At 50.3% G+C, this 22,601-nt stretch overlaps 1 protein-coding gene across 7 annotated transcripts in view; it reads left to right on the plus strand.

The window, feature by feature from the left end:
• Nucleotides 1-22,601, plus strand: part of LOC146871232 (ATP-dependent chromatin remodeler CHD8-like) — a 2,388,691-nt gene that overhangs the window by 321,400 nt on the left and 2,044,690 nt on the right. For 6 of the 7 annotated variants that reach the window (XM_085650618.1, XM_085650635.1, XM_085650640.1 and 3 more), the window contains exons 5-6: nucleotides 11,924-12,047; nucleotides 12,181-12,372. In XM_085650618.1, the coding sequence (XP_085506744.1) occupies nucleotides 11,924-12,047; nucleotides 12,181-12,372 (316 nt within the window). The remainder of the gene's footprint in view (nucleotides 1-11,923; nucleotides 12,048-12,180; nucleotides 12,373-22,601) is intronic. The other variant, XM_085650631.1, reaches the window with a different exon arrangement.

Here is a 22,601-nt window from a genome sequence, read left to right on the forward strand (position 1 = left end):
TGGGTGCGCTTCAGGCTCCTCCCTCACCCCATAATTGCCCGAAAGTACGAGCCAAAGCTTCATAATGTAGGCACTGTCCCGGGGGAAGCCCGCAGCTGTCCACCAATTGTGCAAATGGGATCAGATTTTTCTCCAGATAGCAGCCCACAACGTACTCGAACCATGCCTCCGTCAGGGTGCCAACTGGTCAGCTATAAATAGTGTCTTAGGGTCTCCATGTGGCAAGCCTACAAGGGGCAGCATGTGGGTGTATCTCGGGGTTCTCTGCAGTTTGGTTAAGCATCTTTTCCAGGACGGCAAGGCAGTACATTGCAATAACGAGCGATACGGGTCGGGAATGGTCAGGTCTAACAATTTAGGCAACAAAAGTCTGCGACAACTATCAGGTTTTGTCAGACATGTGCCTACCTCGTTAACCCCCTCTAACCATTGTACCAGCCAATGCAGTTGGGCAGCCAGCATATAGAGCTCAGAATTCGGTACCCCCAAACCCCTTTTAGTCATGGGACGCGGCAGAGTCTTCAAGTCCTTCTCGAATACCCATCACCCCACACCAGGTCTCGTAGCAGAGAATTCAGCGAGCTTAACCAGCTTGGAGGAATCAAGACTGGAAGGTTAACCAAAAAGTACAATAGCCGGGGTAAAATAACCCTTTTTGGTAAGGAAATCCTTGCCATAATAGGGAGCTGCAGGGTACGCCAGAAGAGAACACAGATCTAAGAGATTGCAAGGCTCTGCCCAGGTTTCCTTACCACAGATCTTCTAGGGCGGGGAAGATGTGGATACCCAGGTATTTAAATGAATGGGGGATCCAAATGATTTCAGCTTGTGTGGCCTCAGGCCTGGGTAGCAGGCCCACCACAGGAAATAAATATGTCTTGGTTTTATTAACCTGAAGGTCCGATAGTTGTTCGAAGCTCTTCAGGATCTGTACAGCCGAGGCGGTGCCCTTCACTGCCCTCTTCCAAGTAAATCAGTAGGTCGATGCATAGAGCGAAATCGTATGTACCTGCTCGCCCACATTAAGACCTAATCCCTCCCCCTCCCCAATCGGACCCTCTCAGCAAGCAGCTCTATTGCTAAGGCGAACAAGATGAGCGTGAGATTACTCCCCTGTTGAGTACCTCGGGAAATCTTGTATTGGTTGGAAATTGATTGGCCCGTCTTAACCCTTGCAGTGGGTGCTGCATAAAGGAGCCATACCCACCTCACCCAACCATTTCCACGCCCCATACGCAACATAACTTAAACAGGTACTCCCAGCTAACAGTGTCAAAGGCTTTTTCCACGTCGATTGACAACACTGCCGCATGCTGTATGGCTGGCATTCCGTGTGGGAGAGGATGGAGTAGAGTCTACGAAGATTATAAGAGGTACTGCTGGAAGGAATAAATCCATTTTGGTCGGGATGGATAAGAGATCTCATGTGGGGGAGCAGCCTGCATGACAGAACCTTTCTAAGGATTTTAAAATATAAATTGAGCATTGAGAGGGGCCTATAGTCCACCATTTTGGCACTAATCTCCTTGGATTTAGGGAGGGAGAATACAAGTGTGTCACAGGTAGTGTCAGGAAGTCACCCCGTTCAAGTGACTGCATACAGGGTCGCTAGTTGCGGTGCTAGACTAGTAGTAAACCGTTTGTAGAATTCTGCTGGTAATCCATCGGAGCCTGACGCTTTACAAGGTGCCATGGCGGCAATGGCCGCACTGATTTCCTGTAGTGTCACTGGGCCCCCCAGTCCTTCCTGTGTCTGGTGGTCTACAGTCATAAGTAGTAGGGGATCTATAAATTCCCTGAGGGACTGGCTGACCGCTGCCCGAGCAGCATAAACCTCTCGTAATAGTTTTGAAAGGAAGCAATAATTTTGTCTGGGTTATAGAATAAGTCACCTGTTTCCAACTGTAACTGTGTAATCGGTGATCCACAGGACTCTGGTTTAATTTACCATGTCAGAAGCCGACCAGCCTTCCCTTCCTCCCTCTGCACCCTGTCTAGATACTCTTTACAACTGTGGCATCGCAGCCGGCCAAGAACTTCGTTATAACTCGTGCACGTTTCTTGCAATCTAAGTAGGGAGATGGGATCAGTTACCTGGGCATTGTCTAACTGGCGTAATTTTCCCTACAAATCTATGCTTTCCTGGCGAGTTTCTTGCTGTGCCCCAATCGACTGCCCCATGCAGTGACCGTGTACCACTACCTTGAACGCCTCCCATTCCAGTAGGGCTGAAGGTGCTTTATGGGCGTTTATGGGGAAAAAAAAGGTTTCAATAAGTGCAGTCAAAGGTGAACGATAAAGGGCGTCTTCCAGTGCCAACGGATTAAGCCTCCATGAAGGGATCGGGAGCCGTCTCCCTATAGGTTGATGGGTCATAAATAGGGGACTTTGGTCGGACAGAGTGCTCTGTGCGTGATGGAACCACTGAGGGCCAGTGTGCAAAGAAAAGTGTTGAGCATGGTGTGGATCAGTGAAAAGAAGGACTATTCTCTGTCCCCTTTGTGCTGCACCCTCCAGAAATCTTCAAGGCCCCCGTGGTGTATCCAGTCCCGGTACCCCACTACTGTGCGGTGATATTGCGCTCCCAAGAGCGGGGGGTGTGAGCGTTCGGCCGATGTGTCCGCAACCCTATTAAAGTCTCCTCCCAAGATTACCTGTCCATTCATGTGTTGTGGGAAAGTGCCCTCTTTCTTGCATGGTATGCCTCCACTTTCTGCTGAATTGCTGATGTGCTTTGACTGAGATTGCCCTGGGCTCCTGCCAATCAGGTACCCAGGGCCTGTATCCCTTCCCTAAGACTGCATTGAAGCCTAAACCCAATTGGCATCTCTGGCCACATGTCAGCCCCTGGTAAATGGTACCATAGGTACCCAGGGCATTGTGACCAGAGAAGGCCCCTAAGGGCTGCAGCACTTATTGTGCCACCCATAGAGGCCCTGTACCCTGACACACACACACTGCCTTTGCAGGCTGAGTGTCTTGGTGCAGAACAAAACAGTCGACATGGCACACAATCCCTGTGTGCCATGCCCACAAACCACTGCCCTGGCATACATCAGTCACCCCTCTAGCTGGGTGCTCTATGCCAGTGGTGAGGGTACAGGTGCATGAACCCTGTACCCCTATAGTACCCAGGTCCATTCCTGGGCCCTATAAGTGCAGTGCTGCCATTAGGAGTACATGGTGCTAGGAGGTTGTCATTACGAACTCCACAGCACAATAATGGCTACACTGAAGACTGGGAAGTTTGGTATCAAACTTTTCAGCACATTAAACCCACACTGATGCCAGTGTGGGATCTAATGTAAAATGCTCCACAGAGGGATTCTTAAAGATGCCCCCTGAAACACAACCAACTACTAGTGACCTGACTGAGTGGCTGCCCAGGCTGCCACCACCAGACATGTTTCTGGATCTTTGGGTCAAGAGCCTGCTGCTCTCGGGGGCCTGAAACAATGCACATCCTCGGACGAGGTGCCAAGCCTCCTCCCTAAGGATGGGCAGGGTTCACGAAGGAGAAGCTTCAAAGGCATGCCGCCTTTCTGAGCTCTCCAGACCATTTGCTGCTTTCAGCAACTGGTCCCCACTGGTTCTACCCCACACTTTGGGCAGGAGAACCGGCGGGAAAAACAAGTGAGGAAGAGAGGTGTGCCCACCTCTGCCAACTTAACCCCTAAGGTGGGGTAGGCGAGGTGAAGCACAACCTCGAGTCCCCGCCATCTTGAGGATGGGGGCACCCAGCCAACCTGGGACAGGATCCTACTCCCTCCCACTGGAGAGTGGCAGAATAGGGGGTGTACCCACCCCAGGGAAGGGACCCATTGGTCCCTGCCCTTTACCTACCTGTCACACCCCTAAATTTAGTATTTAGGGGCACCCTGAACCTTCCTTCCTCAGATTCAGCAACCACAAGAAAAAGAAGAGAAGGACGAGAAGCCATGCAGAGCTAACAAGAGGACGACGCTCACTGACTTGGCCACGGCCCTACCGGCCTGTCTCCCCTCGAACCTGCTCCTGCAAAACCCCGGCGTGTCCAGCGGACAGCAACCTCAAAAACCCCGGAGGACCTGCCTGCCTTTACTTTCCAAGCTGTTTCTCCCGTGAACACTGGATGTGTTTGAACTGCAGCTTCTGGTGCCAGCCAGGAACCGCGAATCCCGCACACTCTGCACCTGCCGAATCCGGCCCGAGCTCGAGGGGACAAATATCACGAGGAGGTCCACCCGGCAATCCTGACCCGAGATCTGGCGACCCCTGACCTGCCTCAAGCCTCCCGACGACGCCTGCAGCCTCAATCCAAAGGACCCCCCCCTACCGCGAACAGAGCGGGTAAGAAAATCCGTCGTCCCAAGGCACCCCTGCACCCGACACTCCACAGCCTTGTGTGCTCAACCCAGCGGTGCCTGTGAGAAAGTGCTCTGTTTATACTGTTCCCAAATAGGTACAGTGTGTACAGAGTCCACAGTCCCCAGAGGTTTGGCAGAGGCTAAAGTTAGATATAACCTTACTCTCTAAAGTGGTAGCTTGGTCGAGCAGTAAGGCAGTATCAGAGGACAGTGTTAAGCATTTTGATGTACACACTCAGTCAGCAAATGGTTTCGCACACTCAATAACTGAACTCTAGGCCAATGGTTTATATATAAAAAAATATATGCTTGTTTTATTTTCGAACCAACAATAGGTATTAAAATATACTTTCTCAGAATTAGATGCTGTAGGTAAATACTTTAGCAATATGTAATTGACTTTTGTAAATAATTGCAAGTTGTTGCAATAGGCAACAGAATTCTAAACACAATAATGCATTGAGTTCAATGGAAGTTTCAAGTTATTTGCAATAGATTACTTTTAGGTTACTTTTGGAATTCCAGGACTGGATCCTAGATTCAGTCCTGGGACAGTACTTGGAAACAAGTGATAAAAGTCGACTTACTGTGCTGATTTTTAGATCATATTTTGCTATTTTAAAAGTTGACATAAAATATTTCATAGAAAACAGTCTGATTCCCTATGGCAGTAAATTCACGTTGCAGGTACAGTATGTTCTCGTTACTTTTGTAATCCAGTACTGGGTGCCTAGACTCAGTACTGGGACCTTTATCCAAAACAGTTAAGTAATTACGTTTTCAGAAATTATACGATTTTTAAAGAATATTTTAAGTTTGCAGAAATCGACACTTAAAAGAAATTTCACAGAAAAACAGTCAATGATTTCCTATGGGAGAAAATTGGGTTACTGGTAAGTACAGTTGTAAGTATTTTTCAGAGTCAGTGCTGGGCACCAAGATCCAGCACTGGGAGCTCACCTAATAGCAGGTGAGTATTTTCGTTTTCGTTACTCGGCTGATTTTTGGTGAATATTTTAAGATTTGAAAAATCCACACTTTGAAGAAATTTCAGGAAAAACCAGTCAATGTTACCCTATGGAGAAAATTGAGTTATCGGTTTAAAGGTAAGTACTCGACTGGCAGAGTTAAGGGCCTGGGCATAGACTTAGGGGTCTCCCAGGGTCAGGTAGGTACAGTTGCTTCACCCTCAGCGGCTCGGGGGCGGCCGGGTGCAGAGAGTTAGGCCCAATGTTATCCTATGAGAGGTAGGGGGGCATTGGTTTGTGGCTGCTGACTAGCAGGTCACGCGGCTGTGGGAGCTGGAGTCCAAGTCACTTACTCAGGGCAGTAGGGAAGTAGTTGGGTGTAGAGCTTCCACTGCCAGGGCCACTCGGGCGGCTGGGTGCAGGGTGCTTTTGAGCCTCCGGGCGCTCAATTGATTTCAATGGGAAAGCTCCGGTTTAGAAAAAGACTGCAAGCTCGGGGATGAAGATTCTTCAGGTGCCACCACCACTTCGAGAGGTAAGTTTGGTAGTTGGAGGATAGGTAGGTACCCCGAGATTGGGCACGGGGGGCCGCGGGGGGCCGCGGGGCGCCGGGTGCAGGGGTGCCTTTTGGTGTCGGTAAAGCTTACCGTCAGTCGATCGCGGTTGGGGGGGCACCTGGTTCTGATGCTGCAGGCTTCTTCAGGAGCGTCGAGGGAAGTCCTTGGGTGCCGGACTCGGGGTCACAGTCGCCGTGGGGTCGTCCTCGTGGTCTTTGTTCATTCCGGCACAGGCCAGGCTTGGCGGGTGCAGAGTGTGAAGGGTTCGCGGTTCCGGGCTGATGCCACGGATTGGAAGTAGATTTTGAGTAGAGCCTCTACTCATGGTAGTCCCAGGGGCTTGGAGCCAAAAGGTAGTCAGGTCCTCCGGGGTTTGTGAGGTTGCTGGCCACAAGAGATGCCGGTTTGGAGCAGGAGCAGGTTCGAGGGTCGACAGGCCGGTAGGGCTGGGGCCAAAGCAGTTGGTGTCTTCTTCTTTTTAGCAGCTGCAGGGCAGGTCGTCTTCTTCTTTTTTCTAGCTCTTCTTCGGATTTCGGAATCTGGAATCTGGGGAAGGAAGGTTCAGGCCGCCCCTAAATACTAGATTTAGGGGCGTTACAGGTAGGTGAAGGGCAGGGACCAATGGGTCCCTGTCCTGGGGTGAATACACCCCTATCCTGCCTCTCTCCTGTGGGAGGGGGCCAGTAGCCTAGTCCTGATTGGGCAGGGCTTCCCATCTTCAAGCTGGCGAGAGCCCAGAGATGTGCTTCACCTCGCCTCCCCCACCTGAGGGGTGGGGTTGGCAGGCTGGCACATCCCCTGTCCTTATTTGGGGTTTCCGGCCAAAGCTTCCCGCCAGAGTGGGGTGTTGCAGTGGCCTGGGGAAGCTCACAGAGGCGGCATGCCGTTGAAGCTTCCCCCTGCCCATCCTGAGGGAGGAGATTTAGCACCTCGCCCAGGATGTGCATTGTTGCAGGCCCAGGAGAGCAGGGGCTCTCCTACCCAGGGGTCCAGCAACATGTCTGCTGTGTGGTAGCCTGGACAGCCTCAGAACAGATGTGGATTGTAGGTTAGGTTTTAGGGGGCATCTCTAAGATTCCCTCTGGGGTGCTTGGTACATTAAATCCCACACTGGCATCAGTGTGGGTTTAATGTGCTAAGAAGTTTGATACCAAACTTCTCTGTCTTTAGTGTTGCGATTATGGTGCTGGGGAGTTCGTGTTTGACGAGCTCTCAGCACCACGTACTCTTAAATGGCAGCACTGCACTTACAGTGCCCAGGAATGGACCTGGGTACTGTAGGGGCACATGGCTCATGCTCCTGTGTCCACACCACTGGCATAGGGCACCCAGCTAGAGGGTTGGCTGATGTATGCCATGGCATTGTAGGTGGTGGGCATGGCACACAGGAATGTGTGCCATGTCGACTCTTGGCTTTTGTCTTGTACTCAGACACCCAGCCTGCAAGGGCAGTGTGTGTGTGTAAGGGTACAGGGCCTCTAAGGGTGCACTATGAGTGCTGCAGCCCTTAGAGGCCTTCTCTGGTCACAAGGCCCTGGGTACCATTTACCGGGGGCTTACATGTGGCCAGGGTTTGCCAATTTGTGTTTTGTGTTTTAGGGAAGGAACATAGGCCCTGGGCACCTGATTGACAGGAGTCCAGGGCACACTCAGTCAAAGTACATTCAGCAATTCAGCAAAAAGTGGGTACATACCATGCAAGAAAGATGGCACTTTGTCACACTCTTCCAATACTATCTCGACTCCCTTGTCCTTGCTTCCTAGTGGGGAGGACTTCTCAGTGCACTTCTCTGAAAAAACAAGAAAAATTGAACTGGAGCTGCTATCTCACACTCCCATTTTGCGGCCTCTGAACCTCTACTTCATCAGCTGAGTTGGCGGATCCTTCGGCAGTGGCCTTACCCATTGGTTGTTTTCTCAAAAACGACACCTCTTGGAATTCCTTACTCCTGCCAGATGTCAGAGCTGCTCAACGAAATGGCGTCCCTTAAGCCTTTCAACCATTTCAGTGATCCACTAACTGTTAAGTTTTGTTAAAGATCTCAAATCGGCCATTCTCCCTCTGTGGTCCCGGATCATTCATGAATCTCTCTTACAAGGAAGGATCCCTGATTGTCTCAAGACTGGGCAAGTTACTCCCATCCCAAAGAAGCCCAATTCTGATTTATCTGATCCTAACAACTTCCTACCTATCACCAGCATCATTACTCTCGCTAAATTGCTCAAGAAATGCATCTACTCGCAGTTATGCAACCACACTTATAAATTTCTACTTCTTGACCTCTACCAGTCGAGTTTCAGAGCAGGGCGCAGTACTGAAACAGCACTATCCACATTGTGAATGACGACATGAGATCCCTTGGTCAAAATGTCCCTTGTCTACTGATCCTTCTTGACCTGTCATCAGCATTTGATACCATCAAACATGTAAACTTGATTTCTCTTTTTCAACATAGGATGGGTCCCACAGGCCCGGTCCTAAATTGGTTTGCCTCTTTCTTACATAACCGCACACAAAGAATCCAAGTTAACCACTCCCTTGCAACCAGTGCCCCTGTTACAATTGGAGTTCCGCTAGTATCTGCGCACTCACCCACTCTCTTTTTCAACCGTCTTAAGGAACCACTTACCGTCATTCTGAACCATTCTAACATTCAGTACCACATGTATGCGGATGACATGCAACTGTACTTGAAGATCGCCTCTCAAGAGGACATAAAAACTCAACAATGGTTATCCCAGAACCATCTTTTGTTAAATACTCTCAAAACTGAATTCCTTCTGATTGCTCCCCCCAACCACTCTGCACCTACCCTGGACTGGCTTAAACAACTCCCTGGTCTTAACTGCACCCCCATGTGGTTGACTGCTAAATCGTTAGGCATCACCTTGGACAAATACATAAATATGCAAGCGCACAACTCAACACCCTTCAGAAAATCAAGCCTTCCCTACCCCCTGCACATACCAGGCCTGCTGTACAATCCCTGGTTATATCTCGACTGGAATATGGTTTGGTGACCTTTGCTGGGCTTCTCAAAGCTAGCTTGGCCCCCCTCAGAGCTACTGTAAAAGCATCGGCCAGGCTCATCACTGTCTCCAGAAAGCATGACCACATCTCCCCCGACCTTTTGCAACTAAACTGGCTATTTATCGAAGCTTGGATACATTTCAAGATAGCTTGCTTGACGAATAAAGCCATACATTACAACACCCCGGTTTACTTGGTAGATAAGCTTGAACTATCGGGCTCATGTTGGAACTTAAGAAGTACGTCCACCCTACTTTTGAAACCTCCCAAATTTAAAAAGATAAGATCTTACCGGTCTTGCTCCAAGAATTTGGAACGCTCTGCCTCCTGAGATCAGATCCAATCCTTCCACTGCATCTTTCAAGAAACATGTCAAACGGCTATTCTTGAGTGAAAATTCACATCACCTTGTTCTCATGCTCAGTCTACAAATTTGATTCTTATTTTACACTGTTTCGATTTATTGTATGCTTGTCTGTTAAATTGGCATCTTGCTCTAAGTCAATTCTGATAATGTACGGGTCGGGCCAACTCCCCAACCCCTGACCTTTGTTTCCCCCCTTTATTTGACAGTGTGTGGACTTAACTACAGCTTTTGTACCATTGTGTTTGATTGTATTCCTGCTTTCGCCAGGTCTGTACAGCGCTGTGATACTCGTAAGGATCTTGTTCGCGCTTTATAAAACGTTTCGAATAAATAAAAATAATAAAATTCAGTGTGGTCTGAAATTATGGATATGTTTGCTTTCCCTTCTGGCTCAGTGATTTAGGTTTTCATTGTCTTAACTGACAGTTATTGATGCTTTCCAGTTAGATTGTAGAGCTCTCCTCAAGAAGATCAATAGAAGTGTGAAATGGTCAGGAATCGCACCTTCACATAAATTTGCTTGAATTGAGGGCGTTCTCGGTCGTCGTTCAGAAAGTAGGTTGTAACTGACAATGTGATCAAAATGTTGCACATCAGTGAGGTAGGGGTCATGGGTCCTTACCCAGTCTCTATTGAGCCATCAGCACTGTGGTTGTGGGTCATCAGCCGAGGTATTGGTCTCTCTGCAGTTTATCTTGCATGACACCTAAATACGAAGGCTGATTTCCTAAGAACACTAATATTTATGAATCTAGAGCAGGAGCTTTTGTCAGAACTGGAGTGCCTGCTCTGTTATTCTTGGGCTTTCCTTCGGGTAGTCCTTTTTGTTATCGGTGAAATAGAAAACTTATGGTGCATTGTTTAAAAGGAAAAGGTTGATAGCAGGGTTCGTTGTCAATGCTGTCATTATGTCTTTGCTCCACGTTTTTTTTTTATTAGATAAGGAAACCAAAGCAGTGGTAGTTGCCCCAGGCTAACTGACCAATCGTAATTATTGTTATTCCTTTAATGTTTAAGGGAACCAGTGAATTAAAAGTGCAACACTTGAAATAAGCACATATCCAGAGTAACCAGCTGTAATGTTGCACTGTAACTCCGATTTCTTTGGGGCTAGCATGTTTCCCATTATGTCTAGTGCATTTTGTAGATGGAGTTCCAACAGCCCAAAATTGTTCAAGCTGCATAACGTTTAGTGGTAAGTAACCATTCTGTTTGGCAGCATGAAGCTTTTCTCGATTTGCATGCTGTGCATTGATTTTGTAATGGTATCCTGGTTCACCCCTGGAGGTGGGGTTGAAAGCTGATCGAGCCTGCAAACAAATGTTTTGGTACTCTTTTTCTCGTTTGGATGTCCACACAGTAGTGTTGTGTGAACAGATGACCACACGGCTGCCATACATATGTTGTTTATTCAAACGTTTGCTAGAAAGGCAAGAGTGAATCCCTTTTTCCTTGTGGAATATGCTCTTGCCTCTGTATGCTCGCCTGACTTTTGGTAGCATATCTGGATTGTTTCAACTATCCATCTTGCAATGGTGCCTTTAGTCACTGGTGACACTTTATTTGAATTTCCAATTGATAAATAGAACTGGCTTTCTTTTCTGATTTCCTTTATTTTTTTTGATGTAGTACATTCCTGTTCTGTGCAGGTCCAGCCTATGCAGGGCTTTTCTGTCTTGAGTTTTAGGTTTCTGAAAGAAACTGGTAGCTGAAATGTTTAGTTCACTTGGAATGGTTCCATGATGCTTGGAGGAAAGCGTAGATTTGTTTGCCTAACTACTCTGTGTTTACTTACAGATAAGGCTTTTGCGTGGTTAGCGCTTGCAGCTTGTCACTCTTCACAGTGATGCAATAGGAATTAGGAGCGCATTTAAGGTTAGGAACCTGAGTTCTACCTTGTGGAGCGGTTCAAAAAGTTCCTTCATTAGTCGTGTCAGCAGCAGGTTGGGGTTCTACAAGGGCATCAGTGCGGATCCGTGAAGTGCTTTCCCTTGTATGTCCTCTTGTTGTGAGTTACTTATGTTGCAGTTTAAGTTCAGTGAAGGATAGAGATTGTGACCACTGTTCCAAACAGATAAAGAACCCCAGCCAGTCTTCACACCACTTCCTTGGAAGAAACAATTTCCCAGCACATGAATATAGCTGCAGGTTGTAAGGGTCCAAATTGATCACTAATTGAGCGCTGTAGAAAAGAAAACCATGGAAAAACAGATTGATAATAACAAAGCTATTCAGTTTGGCAAAACATTAAAAGAATTCTAGCTTCGTGTATTAAAACTCGAGGTGCAATTTAGGTAAAGGATTTCCTTCTTTCTCACATGCTTGAATGGCATTGAGGCTATGTGAAGAGAGGGTAGTTGTAAACAGAAAAACACTTTTATTCTGGGGAGGAGCATAGTTTTCTTTTGCCCTTCCTTGAACACCACACATAATTGAAGACTTCTTACTTTATTGTCTGAAATTAACATCTTTGGGTTATGCACACAAATAGCTCTTACCCACTCCACAAAAACAATTTTTTTTGTCCATATCTTTCAACTCAAACCACACCTGCAGACCTGTTCTTTAACGTTACTTGCACCTTTTTTAAATATATTGACCTTAACGGCATTGGGTTGTTTAATTAACTTGTGGACCCCAATTCTCATTTACAGCACCATTACTCCCATAGTGGGTAAAAAGCGGAAGCGGAACATCTCTTCCGACAACTCTGATGGAGAGCAGGCTGCTGCTGGCCTGTCAACAGACCCACAGGATGAGGATCAAAACTGCATTCTGGTAAGATAATGAAATGTGGCGGTGAATGTGGGACAGGCCTGGATTTGGGAAGAGATCCCTACTCCTGACTTTGAGGGATTTGCTGTTATTAGGTTCTGTTGATTTGGTTAATTGACTCCAAACATTCTTTCAGAAGAGGCGCTCCAACCGACATGTGAAGCGCAGAAAGTACACAGAGGACCTGGACTTTAAAATAACTGATGATGAAGAGGAGGAGGATGTGGACGTTACAGGGTTGGTGAAAATGGAGCCTGTGGCAATCCCTGAAGGATTGCCTCCTCCAACAGAGGCAGCAGAATGTGTCCCTTCAATGCAGTTCTTTGTGGTGAGTAATACTTTGGAGTAAGGGGTCATTGAGAACAGAAGATTCCATGTACATGTGGGAGTATACAGATTCCCTGCTGTAAGTGTAAATTAATGCCCCTTCCAGTTCAATAGGAACTATTTATTTTGTCAGGGCTGTAAATCCAGTGTCTTTGTTTTCCTGCTTGAGCTGTCCCTTGGGGTACACTAAGTTAAGATACTTTTCAGTGGAACAGAAATTAGATTTAGGATTTCTCACACCTGATCTAAGGTTTGTAGTTCAAATGGACAACAGGAGTGCTTCACACTAGATTTGGAAGCAGGAGGATGCACACTCGCCACAGGATGCTCACGATTTTCACATTCTGCATTAGTATTTCACATTAGGGAAACCAAACAGTAGACTTGTTTGCAAATTAAGCAGACCTAAAATGCCAAACCCTGTCGTACATGGATTCTCACCCTAAGTCTCTGGGGAATGTACTAACAATAGACTAGGTCTGGGACACTCTGCCTGCATTCAATCTCTTCCAATGATCCTTATGGTGGTGAAGAAATTGATGCAGTCCGCTCTGAGACCCTTTATGACTGTACCAGCGGTGGCCCGTCTACCATGGTACTCCAAGAGAGGTCCTTCTACATTAAGGATTTCCCTGGTGTCAGGATTTGCTTAGTCAGCATAGAGGGTAATTGAACTATCCCAGTGTTAAGACCCTCAAAAATGTTCAATTTAGCAGCTGAGCTATTGAATATGAGTATTTGTAACTTTTGCAGGAAAGTATGTGTATCTTAAAGGATGGTGGAAAGCCTACCACAAGAACTTGTTATGTGGGAAAATAAGAACGTTTTGTCAACTATTGCACTTCTTTAAGTTTCTCTTTTGGGTGCTTACTGTTAAGTTTTTAATCTGCTAACCTTCGCAGTTGCAAAAGAGTGGATGTCCATTTACATCCGCATTGGTTCATCCTATTTCAGCTCTGCAACATATATTTAAAACCTTTGTTAGGTGAGGAGTACAAATGCATAACTAGAGGATAGTGTTGCACACCATTTCTTTTTTAACTAAAGGTGGTTTAGGCTTTCTATGTCAATCAGCCTCCCCCCCCCCCCCCCCCCCCCATCCCAAGTCCCAAGCCCCAGTCCCTCGCTGAGAGTTCACAAAACACTCTAAATATTAAATGGGTGATCATGTTTTATGTAGACCCCACTTGTGCAGTCAAAAAGATTTTGGTTGCCTTTGCACCATCTGATCTGGCACCCCAATTTCTCAGGTGGATATTGCAAGATAGATTGTCATATGCATAAATCTGTTATACTAAAGCACAAGGCATACTATGCCTAATTTACATTATACTTATTGAACCACAGTGGTTATCATAGGCAACATATCATTATTGCAATTCTTGTATCTGATAGACATCTAGCCGCAGATTCCTTAATTTAGAATATCCCCAGGCATCAGACTGGATCTGGACAATCTTCAGCAGTACCTCTGCGCGCCGGAGGATGGCGTTGCATGGCTCTGTCTTGACGTCCACGGGTATGACGTCAGTGGAGCCATAAAAGTCCCTCCTGGCACGCTGACGTCAGTTTCCTTCTTTTCCGCGTACCAATCCAGGAGAAGCTGTTCATTTGGCCTGTTTTTGTTTTCCGGCTTTATCGACACCTTTTAGCGCCCGGGAACAGTGTGTGATGCCTAAGGGCTTCAAGTCGTGTGAGACCTGTAGGCAGCAGATGTCTGCGACGGATCCACACGAGATCTGCATGTGGTGTTTTGGTGAGCACCACAACTCTGAGGAGTACGATGCCTGGGGGCAGCTGAAGCCACAGTCCCTGCTGGAATGTCGGGTGAAGTTGCTATCTGCCTGGATGTCCTTTTCGGAGTCCTCGCGTCGCCGGTCTCCATCTCGAGCTGGGGCTTCTGTTCGGGGCAGGTCACAGAGTCGTTCCCGCTGATGTTGCTCGCCTGACGCAGGTAAGCACAGGAAGTAGTCACGGAGTTCATCGCCCTCCCATAAAAGTGACGCAGGGGCCCGCTGCGCCCGGCCTTCACCGGACATGGGCCCCCAGGAGTCGACCTCCACCTACCCACCATTTCCTGGTGTTGGGGCATCTAGATCCCAGATGGAAGCCTATTCTAAGGCTTTACAGGCCATCTTTAGGTCACCTCCTCTCCCTGCCGCGCTTTCGGGCCCCACAGAGTGGGTAGGGGCTCAGATCGTGAATTTGCCAGTGGGTTCGTCCTCTGCGCCTATCGAGTACCCTGACTCCGGTTCCGGTGTTGCTGCGATGTCGGGACACGGCCCGAAGGAGCATCCCAGCCAGACATCTGGCCCTCCTGTGGGGCCACCGCACATCCCTGTGAGGCTTCCTGCGCTGATCCTGGATGCGACTGCTGCACGGAGCTCGACTCAGTCGATGCTGTTCCTCACTGCAGTTTCCTGTCTCGGTAGAGTTGAGTTGACGCTGGGCGGACGAGTCCTCTTTGGTGATCGTCGACACCGCCTCAACATCGGTCGAAGCCGGTGTCGTCCCCTGCTGTTCCTCTGTTACTTTAGGAGGATGAGGCCCCAGAGGGTTTACCACCCCCAGGGTTGTTTCAGTGCTCCTCGGAGCAGGTGCCCATGGGGCACTGGCAGGCTTTTGGTTGTCCTCGGGTTGCAGAGCCTCTGCCTTTTGATGGACTGGTTAGTTTACAGCCATCCCCTACAGATGGCTTATTGTCACCACCTAGAATGGCCACGGAGGCTAGTGCAGTGTTTGTGAGAGCGGTTTGCAAAGCTGCGGATATCTTACAGATGCAGCCTCCCTCAGTCTCTCTGCCTTCTCATCCTTTGTTGGATCTACTTTCCAGTGCGACCTGGAGGTGGAGCTCTTGTTGCCTTTTGGTGAGTCATTCTATGACATTCTTCTTGGGACTTGGGCGAGACCCTAATCGGGAGACCCTCTGGGTCTTGCTATTGCACATTACCATCATCGGCCGGCTCCAGATGAGCCTGTCTCGTTTGTCCCTCAATTCTAGGGCTCAAGAGCTGGTAGTCCAGGCAGCCTCTGTCTCGCTACCTTCCTCCCCTCCTCCGGTACTTCCTCGCACTAGGGAGTCTCACTGGTTGGAGGCATGCTCTTTGAGTGCATTTTATATCTGAAAGAAACACGTTAGATTCCTCACCTTAGAATATCCCCAGGTGTCAGACTGGATCCGGAAGATTTTTCGTCAGCAATACCCCTTGCGCGTCGCTAGGCGTCGTCTGCGGCTCCGCGTCCGTCGTCGGCGTCGTGCGCCGGAATGACGTCGTCGGAGTACTTAGACGCCGCCCTCGCGCGCTGACGTCAGTTATTCTTTTTTCCGCGCCGAACCGGGAGAGCTACCCTTTTAGTCACTTTTTGACTAACTTTTTCGACTCCTTTTGGTCACTTCTCGACTCTGGTGCCAGTAGGATGCCTGGTTTCAAGGCCTGCGACGACTGTCACCGACTGACGTCGTTGACCGATCATCACCGCCGGTGCCTGTACTGCTTGGGCCTCGACCACGACGCGGAGTCGTGCTCCGATTGTATGGCCCTGACCTCGAAAGCTAGGCGGGAGCAGTCCCGCAAGCTTCTCGAGCTTCGCCACTCGGCTCCGCGCCCCTCTCGATCCCGGTCCAGGAGGAGGTCCAAGGATCGGTTGCGGAGCCGCACTCGACATCGTCGCTCGTCTGGCTCGAAGTCTTCGGGTAAGTCGAAGCACTCCAAGAAGTCCAAGAGGCGACACCGCTCTTCGGACTCCTCTCGCCGGTCGCGCGACTCGGCTGAGGGTCCGGGTGGTTCCATCCCCGCGGCTCCGCGGGAGCCGCAGGCGCTGCGCAAGTCCCCATACCCGCCGGTCCCTGGGACTGACGCGACGCCGGCGGAGGTCAGTGCCTTCCTCTCGGCCATGAGGAGCCTGGCCCCGCCGTCGACGCTCGCTAGCGCGCCTTCGGGCCCCACGGACTCGACTGGGCGACCTCGCGTGCCGGCGGCTCCGGCCCCGGCGCCGTTGGAGGCTCCGGCGCCGTTGGAGGCTCCGGCCCCGACGCCGCAGGTCCCCGAGGGGCCCGAGCCTGGGCCCCCGTCGACCTCGTTACGCCTCCTCTGCCGGCGCCGACACCGGTACCACCCCCGACTCCGGTCGACGTCTATCCCCGGTTCAGCCCCTGTCCGGTCCCGACGCCGCATCCGACGCCGCTAGAGACACATATTGTCTATCGACCGGCTCCGATCATTCCTCCTGTTTACCAGGAATCGGATGACGGGGGCAAATGGGAGGGGTCTGAGGACCCTATGGCCCTTCAGGGGCAACTTTCTCAGGACTGGGCAGATGAACTGGGGGAGGCCAGTGGATTGGATACCTCACCGGACACTGGATTCATCTCTCCTCCGACTGTGGCTTCGGAGGAGGGTGCAGCTTTTTCTGTGGTGCTGCGCAAGGCGGCCGCAGCCCTTGGGCTTGAGCTGCCTGCCGTGGCTGTGAGGACTAACATCCTCACTGAGGTGCTTCAGTCTGCCGCATGCTCCACTGAGCCTCTGCTGCAATTCAATGAGGTCCTCACTGACGTTCTGCAGGGCACCTGGTCCAAGCCCTCCACAGTCCCTCCTGTGGATAGGAACGTTGCCAGGCGCCACCGCCCTGCTCCGGGCGACCACAGTTTTCTGTCCCAACACCCCACCCCCGAGAGTCTGGTTATCCAGGCCTCTACCTCCCAATCCTCCTTCCCGTCCGCTCCTCCGGACCGGGATTCCAAGAGATTGGAACAGTTCGGTAAGAAGCTGTTCTCCTCGCTCATTTTGGGCCTGCGGTCTTTAAAAACTGCCTGTCTCTTGGACCGTTATTCCCACTCTGTGGGATACGGTGGAGGACGTGCTGCCACGGTGCCCGGAGGAGGCCCGGGCGCGGCTTTCCTCGGCTCTGGCCGATGGGAGAGCTGCAGCGCGCCATGCAATCCGATGTGTACTTGACACTACGGACTCGCTGGGTAGGGCGATTTCTATCACGGTGGCGCTTCGACGTCACGCCTGGCTGCGGTCCACGTCCTTTTCAGGGGATGTCCAGAGCACACTCATGGACATGCCTTTTGCTGGCGCTCGCCTTTTTGGTGAGAAAGCGGACAGTGCGCTGGCTCGCTTCAAGGACTCCCGGGCTACGGCCACGTCCTTGGGCCTCTCGGTCCCGCGGCCACAAACTTCCGCTTTTCGCTCCTTTCGTGGCCAAGGAAGGGGCACCGCCTCACGTCCTCCTAGCCACCGGCTGCAGAACCAGCCTGCACGCGGTCGCGGACGTGGTTTCCGCCGAGGCGGTACCGGAGGACGACGCGGTCAGTCCACATCCACCCCGGCAGCATCCGCCTCAAAGCCTTCCTAGTTCGAGCTTTCAGGCCCATTCCTCGCCAGTGGGAGGCCGGGTTCGCCATCACCTGCTCCACTGGCGTACCATTACTTCGGACAGGTGGGTGCTGCAAATCGTCCGACGGGGCTACTCCCTCCCCTTCGAGACGACCCCTCCAGCCATGCCACCGCAGCACCACCGTATCTCGAGGATCATTTGAATCTTCTACAAGAGGAAGTTTCGGCCCTCTTGGCCAAGGAGGCCGTCGAGCGCGTTCCGAGCCCAGAAGTAGGTAATGGTTGTTATTCCCACTACTTTCTGGTTCCCAAGAAGGGCAAAGGAGGCCTACGCCCTATCTTGGACCTCAGGAACGTCAATGCCTTCCTCAGGAAGGAACGGTTCAAAATGTTGACTTTGGCTCAGGTTCTAGCTGCCCTAGACCCTGGAGACTGGATGGTAGCGTTGGACTTGCAGGACGCGTATTTCCATATCCCCGTCCTGCCGGCCCACCGGCGTTACCTGCGGTTCACGGTGGGTCAGGAGCACTTTCAGTTCACCGTGCTCCCCTTCGGCCTTACCAGTGCCCCTCGGGTGTTCACGAAAGTGATGGCGGTGGTCGCAGCTCATCTGCGCAGATCAGGGGTTCCAGTCTTCCCCTATCTCGACTGGTTGTTAAAGGCGGGCTCGCCCCAGACAGTCGTCTCCCACCTCTATGGCGGATCTCCTGCATTTGCTAGGGTTTTCCATCCACGTGCCGAAGTCACACCTGAGCCCCTCTCAGAAGCTCCTCCTCATCGGAGCGGTTCTCGATTCGGGGCAGTTCCGGGTTCATCCACCGGAACAGCGGGCCCGGGATATACAGGCCCTGATTCCCATCTTTCGGCCTCTAGCCTGGGTTTCGGTCAGGCTAGTGTTGCGGCTTCTGGGGCTGATGGCCTCCTGCATCCTACTAGTGCATCACGCCAGGCGGCGCATGCGGGCTCTGCAGTGGGACCTGAAGTTTCAGTGGCCCAGCATCACGGCAACTTGTCCGACCATGTCTTCATCTCGGAGGGCACTGCACAGCAGTTGCAGTGGTGGCTCACGGACCGCGATTGGGTCACGGGCAAGAGCCTCTCCCTACCCCTACCGGAGCATGTCGTAGTGACGGATGCGTCCCTCCTGGGATGGGGTGGCCATATGGGAGAGGCGGAGATCAGAGGCCTCTGGTCTCTGGCGGAGTCTCGCCTCCACATCAACTTGTTGGAGCTGAGAGCGATCCGACTTGCACTGAAAGCCTTCCTTCCCTCTCTCTGTCCGGGGAAGTGTCGTGCAGGTGTTCACGGACAACACCACCGCCATGTGGTATTGCAACAAACAGGGCGGGGTGGGGTCTTGGACCCTTTGTCAGGAGGCTCTGCGCCTCTGGACATGGCCGGAACACCAGGGCATCACCCTGGTGGTTCAACATGTGGCGGGCTCTCTGAACGCCAGAGCAGACTAACTCAGCCGCCGGTGCATGATGGATCACGAATGGCGTCTGAACTCCGAGGTGGCGCAAGGTCTCTTTCAGCAGTGGGGAGAGCCTTGGTTAGATCTATTCGCCACCGACGAGAACGCGCAATGTCAGCAGTTCTGCGCGTTGGAATTTCCAAGGCGGCACTCGCTCGGCGACGCTTTTCGTCGCGAGTGGAGTTGCGGTCTGTTGTATGCCTTTCCGCCTATACCACTTATGCCCAGAGTGCTGAAGAAGATCAAGCGCGACCGGGCCCAAGTCATCTTGGTGGCTCCGGATTGGGCACGAAGATACTGGTATCCCGAGCTACTCAGTATGTTGACCGATCCTTCGATACGTCTTCCCCTTCGGGAGGATCTTCTGTCGCAGCAGCAGGGGACGGTCCTCCAACCGAACCTGTCCAGCCTCCACCTCCATGCGTGGAGATTGAGCGGCGGCAGTTGATGCCATTTGACTTGCCTCCTGAAGTCTGTGATGTCATTCTGGCACCGGCAGGCGTCCCTCCACGAAGACGGTATACGCCTGCCGGTGGAACAAATTTGTGGCATGGTGCACAGCAAAGGCTGTGGATCCCCTTTCCGCCCCTCTTTCTGAGGTTCTCCTCTTTCTTCTTTCTTTGGCCCGGCAGGGCTCTGCCCTGGGCACCTTGAAAGGTTATCTTGCTGCCCTCTCTGCCTTCTTACCGCTTCCTGATCAGCCCTCTCTTTTCATGTCCCCTGTAGTGTCACGCTTTCTTAAAGGCATTACTCACACGTTCCCTCCTGTCCCTTTTGTAATGCCTCAGTGGGACTTGAATCTTGTCTTAACATTCCTGATGTGCGCTCCCTTTGAGCCTCTTCACAATTGTCCTCTTCGTCTTCTGACTCTTAAGACTGCTTTCCTGGTAGCCATCACCTCGGCTAGACGGGTGAGTGAGCTCCAGGCGCTATCGTCCAAGCCTCCTTTTCTATCAGTTCATCCGGACAAGGTTGTCCTAAGGCCTCATCCTTCCTTTCTACCGAAGGTGGTTACCCCCTTTCATCTTGGGCAATCTGTCACCTTGCCCACCTTCTTTCCCCCTCCGCATCCTTCCAAAGAGGAAGAGCGGCTCGACCGTCTGGACACAAAACGTGCGCTCTCCTTTTATTTGGACCGCACAAAACAGTTCCGAGTGGACGACCAGCTTTTCGTTGGCTACGTGGGTGCAAAGAAGGGAAAAGCTGTGCACAAACGGACCATCTCCCGGTGGGTCGTTTTGTGTATAAAAATCTGTTATTCCTTGGCAAAAAAGGACCCTCCTGTTGGGCTGCCAGCCCATTCTACTCGGGCCACGGTGGCTACTACTGCTTTGGGACGGGGAGTCCCTTTGCAGGACATCTCAGGCGGCGACGTGGGCTTCGCTGCACACGTTTGCCAGGCATTATTGCCTAGACAGCCAAGTCCGGAGGGATGGCTTCTTTGGCCGTTCTGTCCTCCAGGACTTTCTGGTGTGATCTTGGTTCGCAGACCCACCACCGGGGTTGGTATTGCTTGGGTATCTATTCTAAGGTGAGGAATCTAACGTGTTTCTTTCAGATGAACAAGTTACTTACCTTCGGTAACGATGTATCTGTAAATAACAGTTAGTTAGATTCCTCACCGACCCACCCATCCTCCCCGTTCTGCGAACTGACATCTAGGGTTAAGGCTATCCCTTTCAGGGCCCTAGATTTTTTGGCACCAGTGTCGGTCTCTTGCATGGCTCTGTGTTCCTGGCGCGGAAAGCTATGTACAAGAACTGACGTCAGCGCGCGAGGGTGGCGTCGAAGTACTCCGACATCATTCCGGCGCACGACGACGGACGCGGAGCCGCAGACGACGCCTAGCGACGCGCAAGGGGTATTGCTGACGAAAAATCTTCCGGATCCAGTCTGACGCCTGGGGATATTCTAATGTGAGGAATCTAACTAACTAATGTTTCTTACAGATACATCGTTACCGAAGGTAAGTAACTTGTTCATTAAAACCCATACTGGCATTAGTGTGGGTGTAATGTGTTGAGAAGTTTGATATCAAACTTCCTAGTTTTCAGTAAAGCCATTGTGGTGCTGTGGAGTTAGTATAGACAAACTCCCAGACCATATACTCTTTATGGCTTTATTGCACTTACAATGTCTAAGAATGGACTTACACTGTAGGGGTAGAGGGCTCATGCACCTGCACCCTCACCAGTGGCATAGTGCACCCAGCTAGAGCGGTGGCTTACCAATGCCATTGGGTTGCTGTGAGAAAGTGGCTCTGTATACACTGTTCCCAAATAGGTACAGTGTGTACAGAGTCCACAGTCCCCAGAGGTTTGACAGAGGCTAAAGTTAGATATAACCTTACTCTCTAAAGTGGTAGCTTGGTCGAGAAGTAAGGCAGTATCAGAGGACAGTGTAAAGCATTTGTTGTACACACTCAGTCAGCAAATGGTCTCACACACTCAAGAACTGAACTCTAGGCCAATGGTTTATATAAAAAAATATATGTCTGTTTTATTTTAGAACCAACGATAGGTATTAAAATATACTTTCTCAGAATGAGATGCTTTAGGTAAATACTTTTGCAATATGCAATTGACTTTTGTAAATACTGCTTACAGGTTGTTGCAATAGGCAACACAATTTCAAACACAATAATGCATTGAGCTCAATGGAAATTTTAAGTTATGTGCAATAGATTACATTCAGGATTACTTTTGTAACTCCAGGACTGGATCCTAGATTCAGTCCTGGGACAGTTCTTAGAAACAAGTGATAAAAAGTCGACGTGGTTACTGTTGTGATTTTTGGAAATATTTAGCTATTTTAAAAGTTGACAGAAGAAATTTCATAGAAAAACAGTCAATGATTCCCTATGGAAGAAAATTCAAGTTGCAGGTAAAGTAGGTTCTCGTTACTTTTGTAATCCAGTACTGGGCTCCTAGACGCAGTACTGGGATCTCTATCTAAAACAGGTAAGTAATTGCGTTTTCACAATTAGCACGATTTTTAAAGAATATCTAAAGATTGCAAAAATCGACAGAAGAAATTTCACAGAAAAACAGTCAATGGTTTCCTACGGAAGAAGATTGGGTTACTGGTAATTACGGTTGTGAATATCTGTCGGGGTCAGTGCTGGGCACCAAGATCCAGCACTGGGATCTCTCAAAGCAGGTGAGTAGTTTCGTTTTCGTTACTCGGCTGATTTTTGGTGAATATTTTAAGTTTTAGAAACTCCACACTTGGAAGAAATTTCAGAAGAAACCAGTCAATGTTACCCTATGGAGAAAATTGAGTTATCGGCTGTTGGGTATTCGACTGGCCCGAGTGGCCCTAGCAGTGCAACCTCTACACCTATCTACTTCCCCATTTGCCCTGAGTAAGTGACCAGGAGCCCAGCTCCCACAGCCGCGTGGCCTGCTAGTCAGCAGT

Source organism: Triturus cristatus, chromosome 1_1 (genome assembly GCF_964204655.1).
Source record: "Triturus cristatus chromosome 1_1, aTriCri1.1, whole genome shotgun sequence".
In the NCBI taxonomy this organism is placed as follows: Eukaryota; Metazoa; Chordata; class Amphibia; order Caudata; family Salamandridae; genus Triturus; species Triturus cristatus.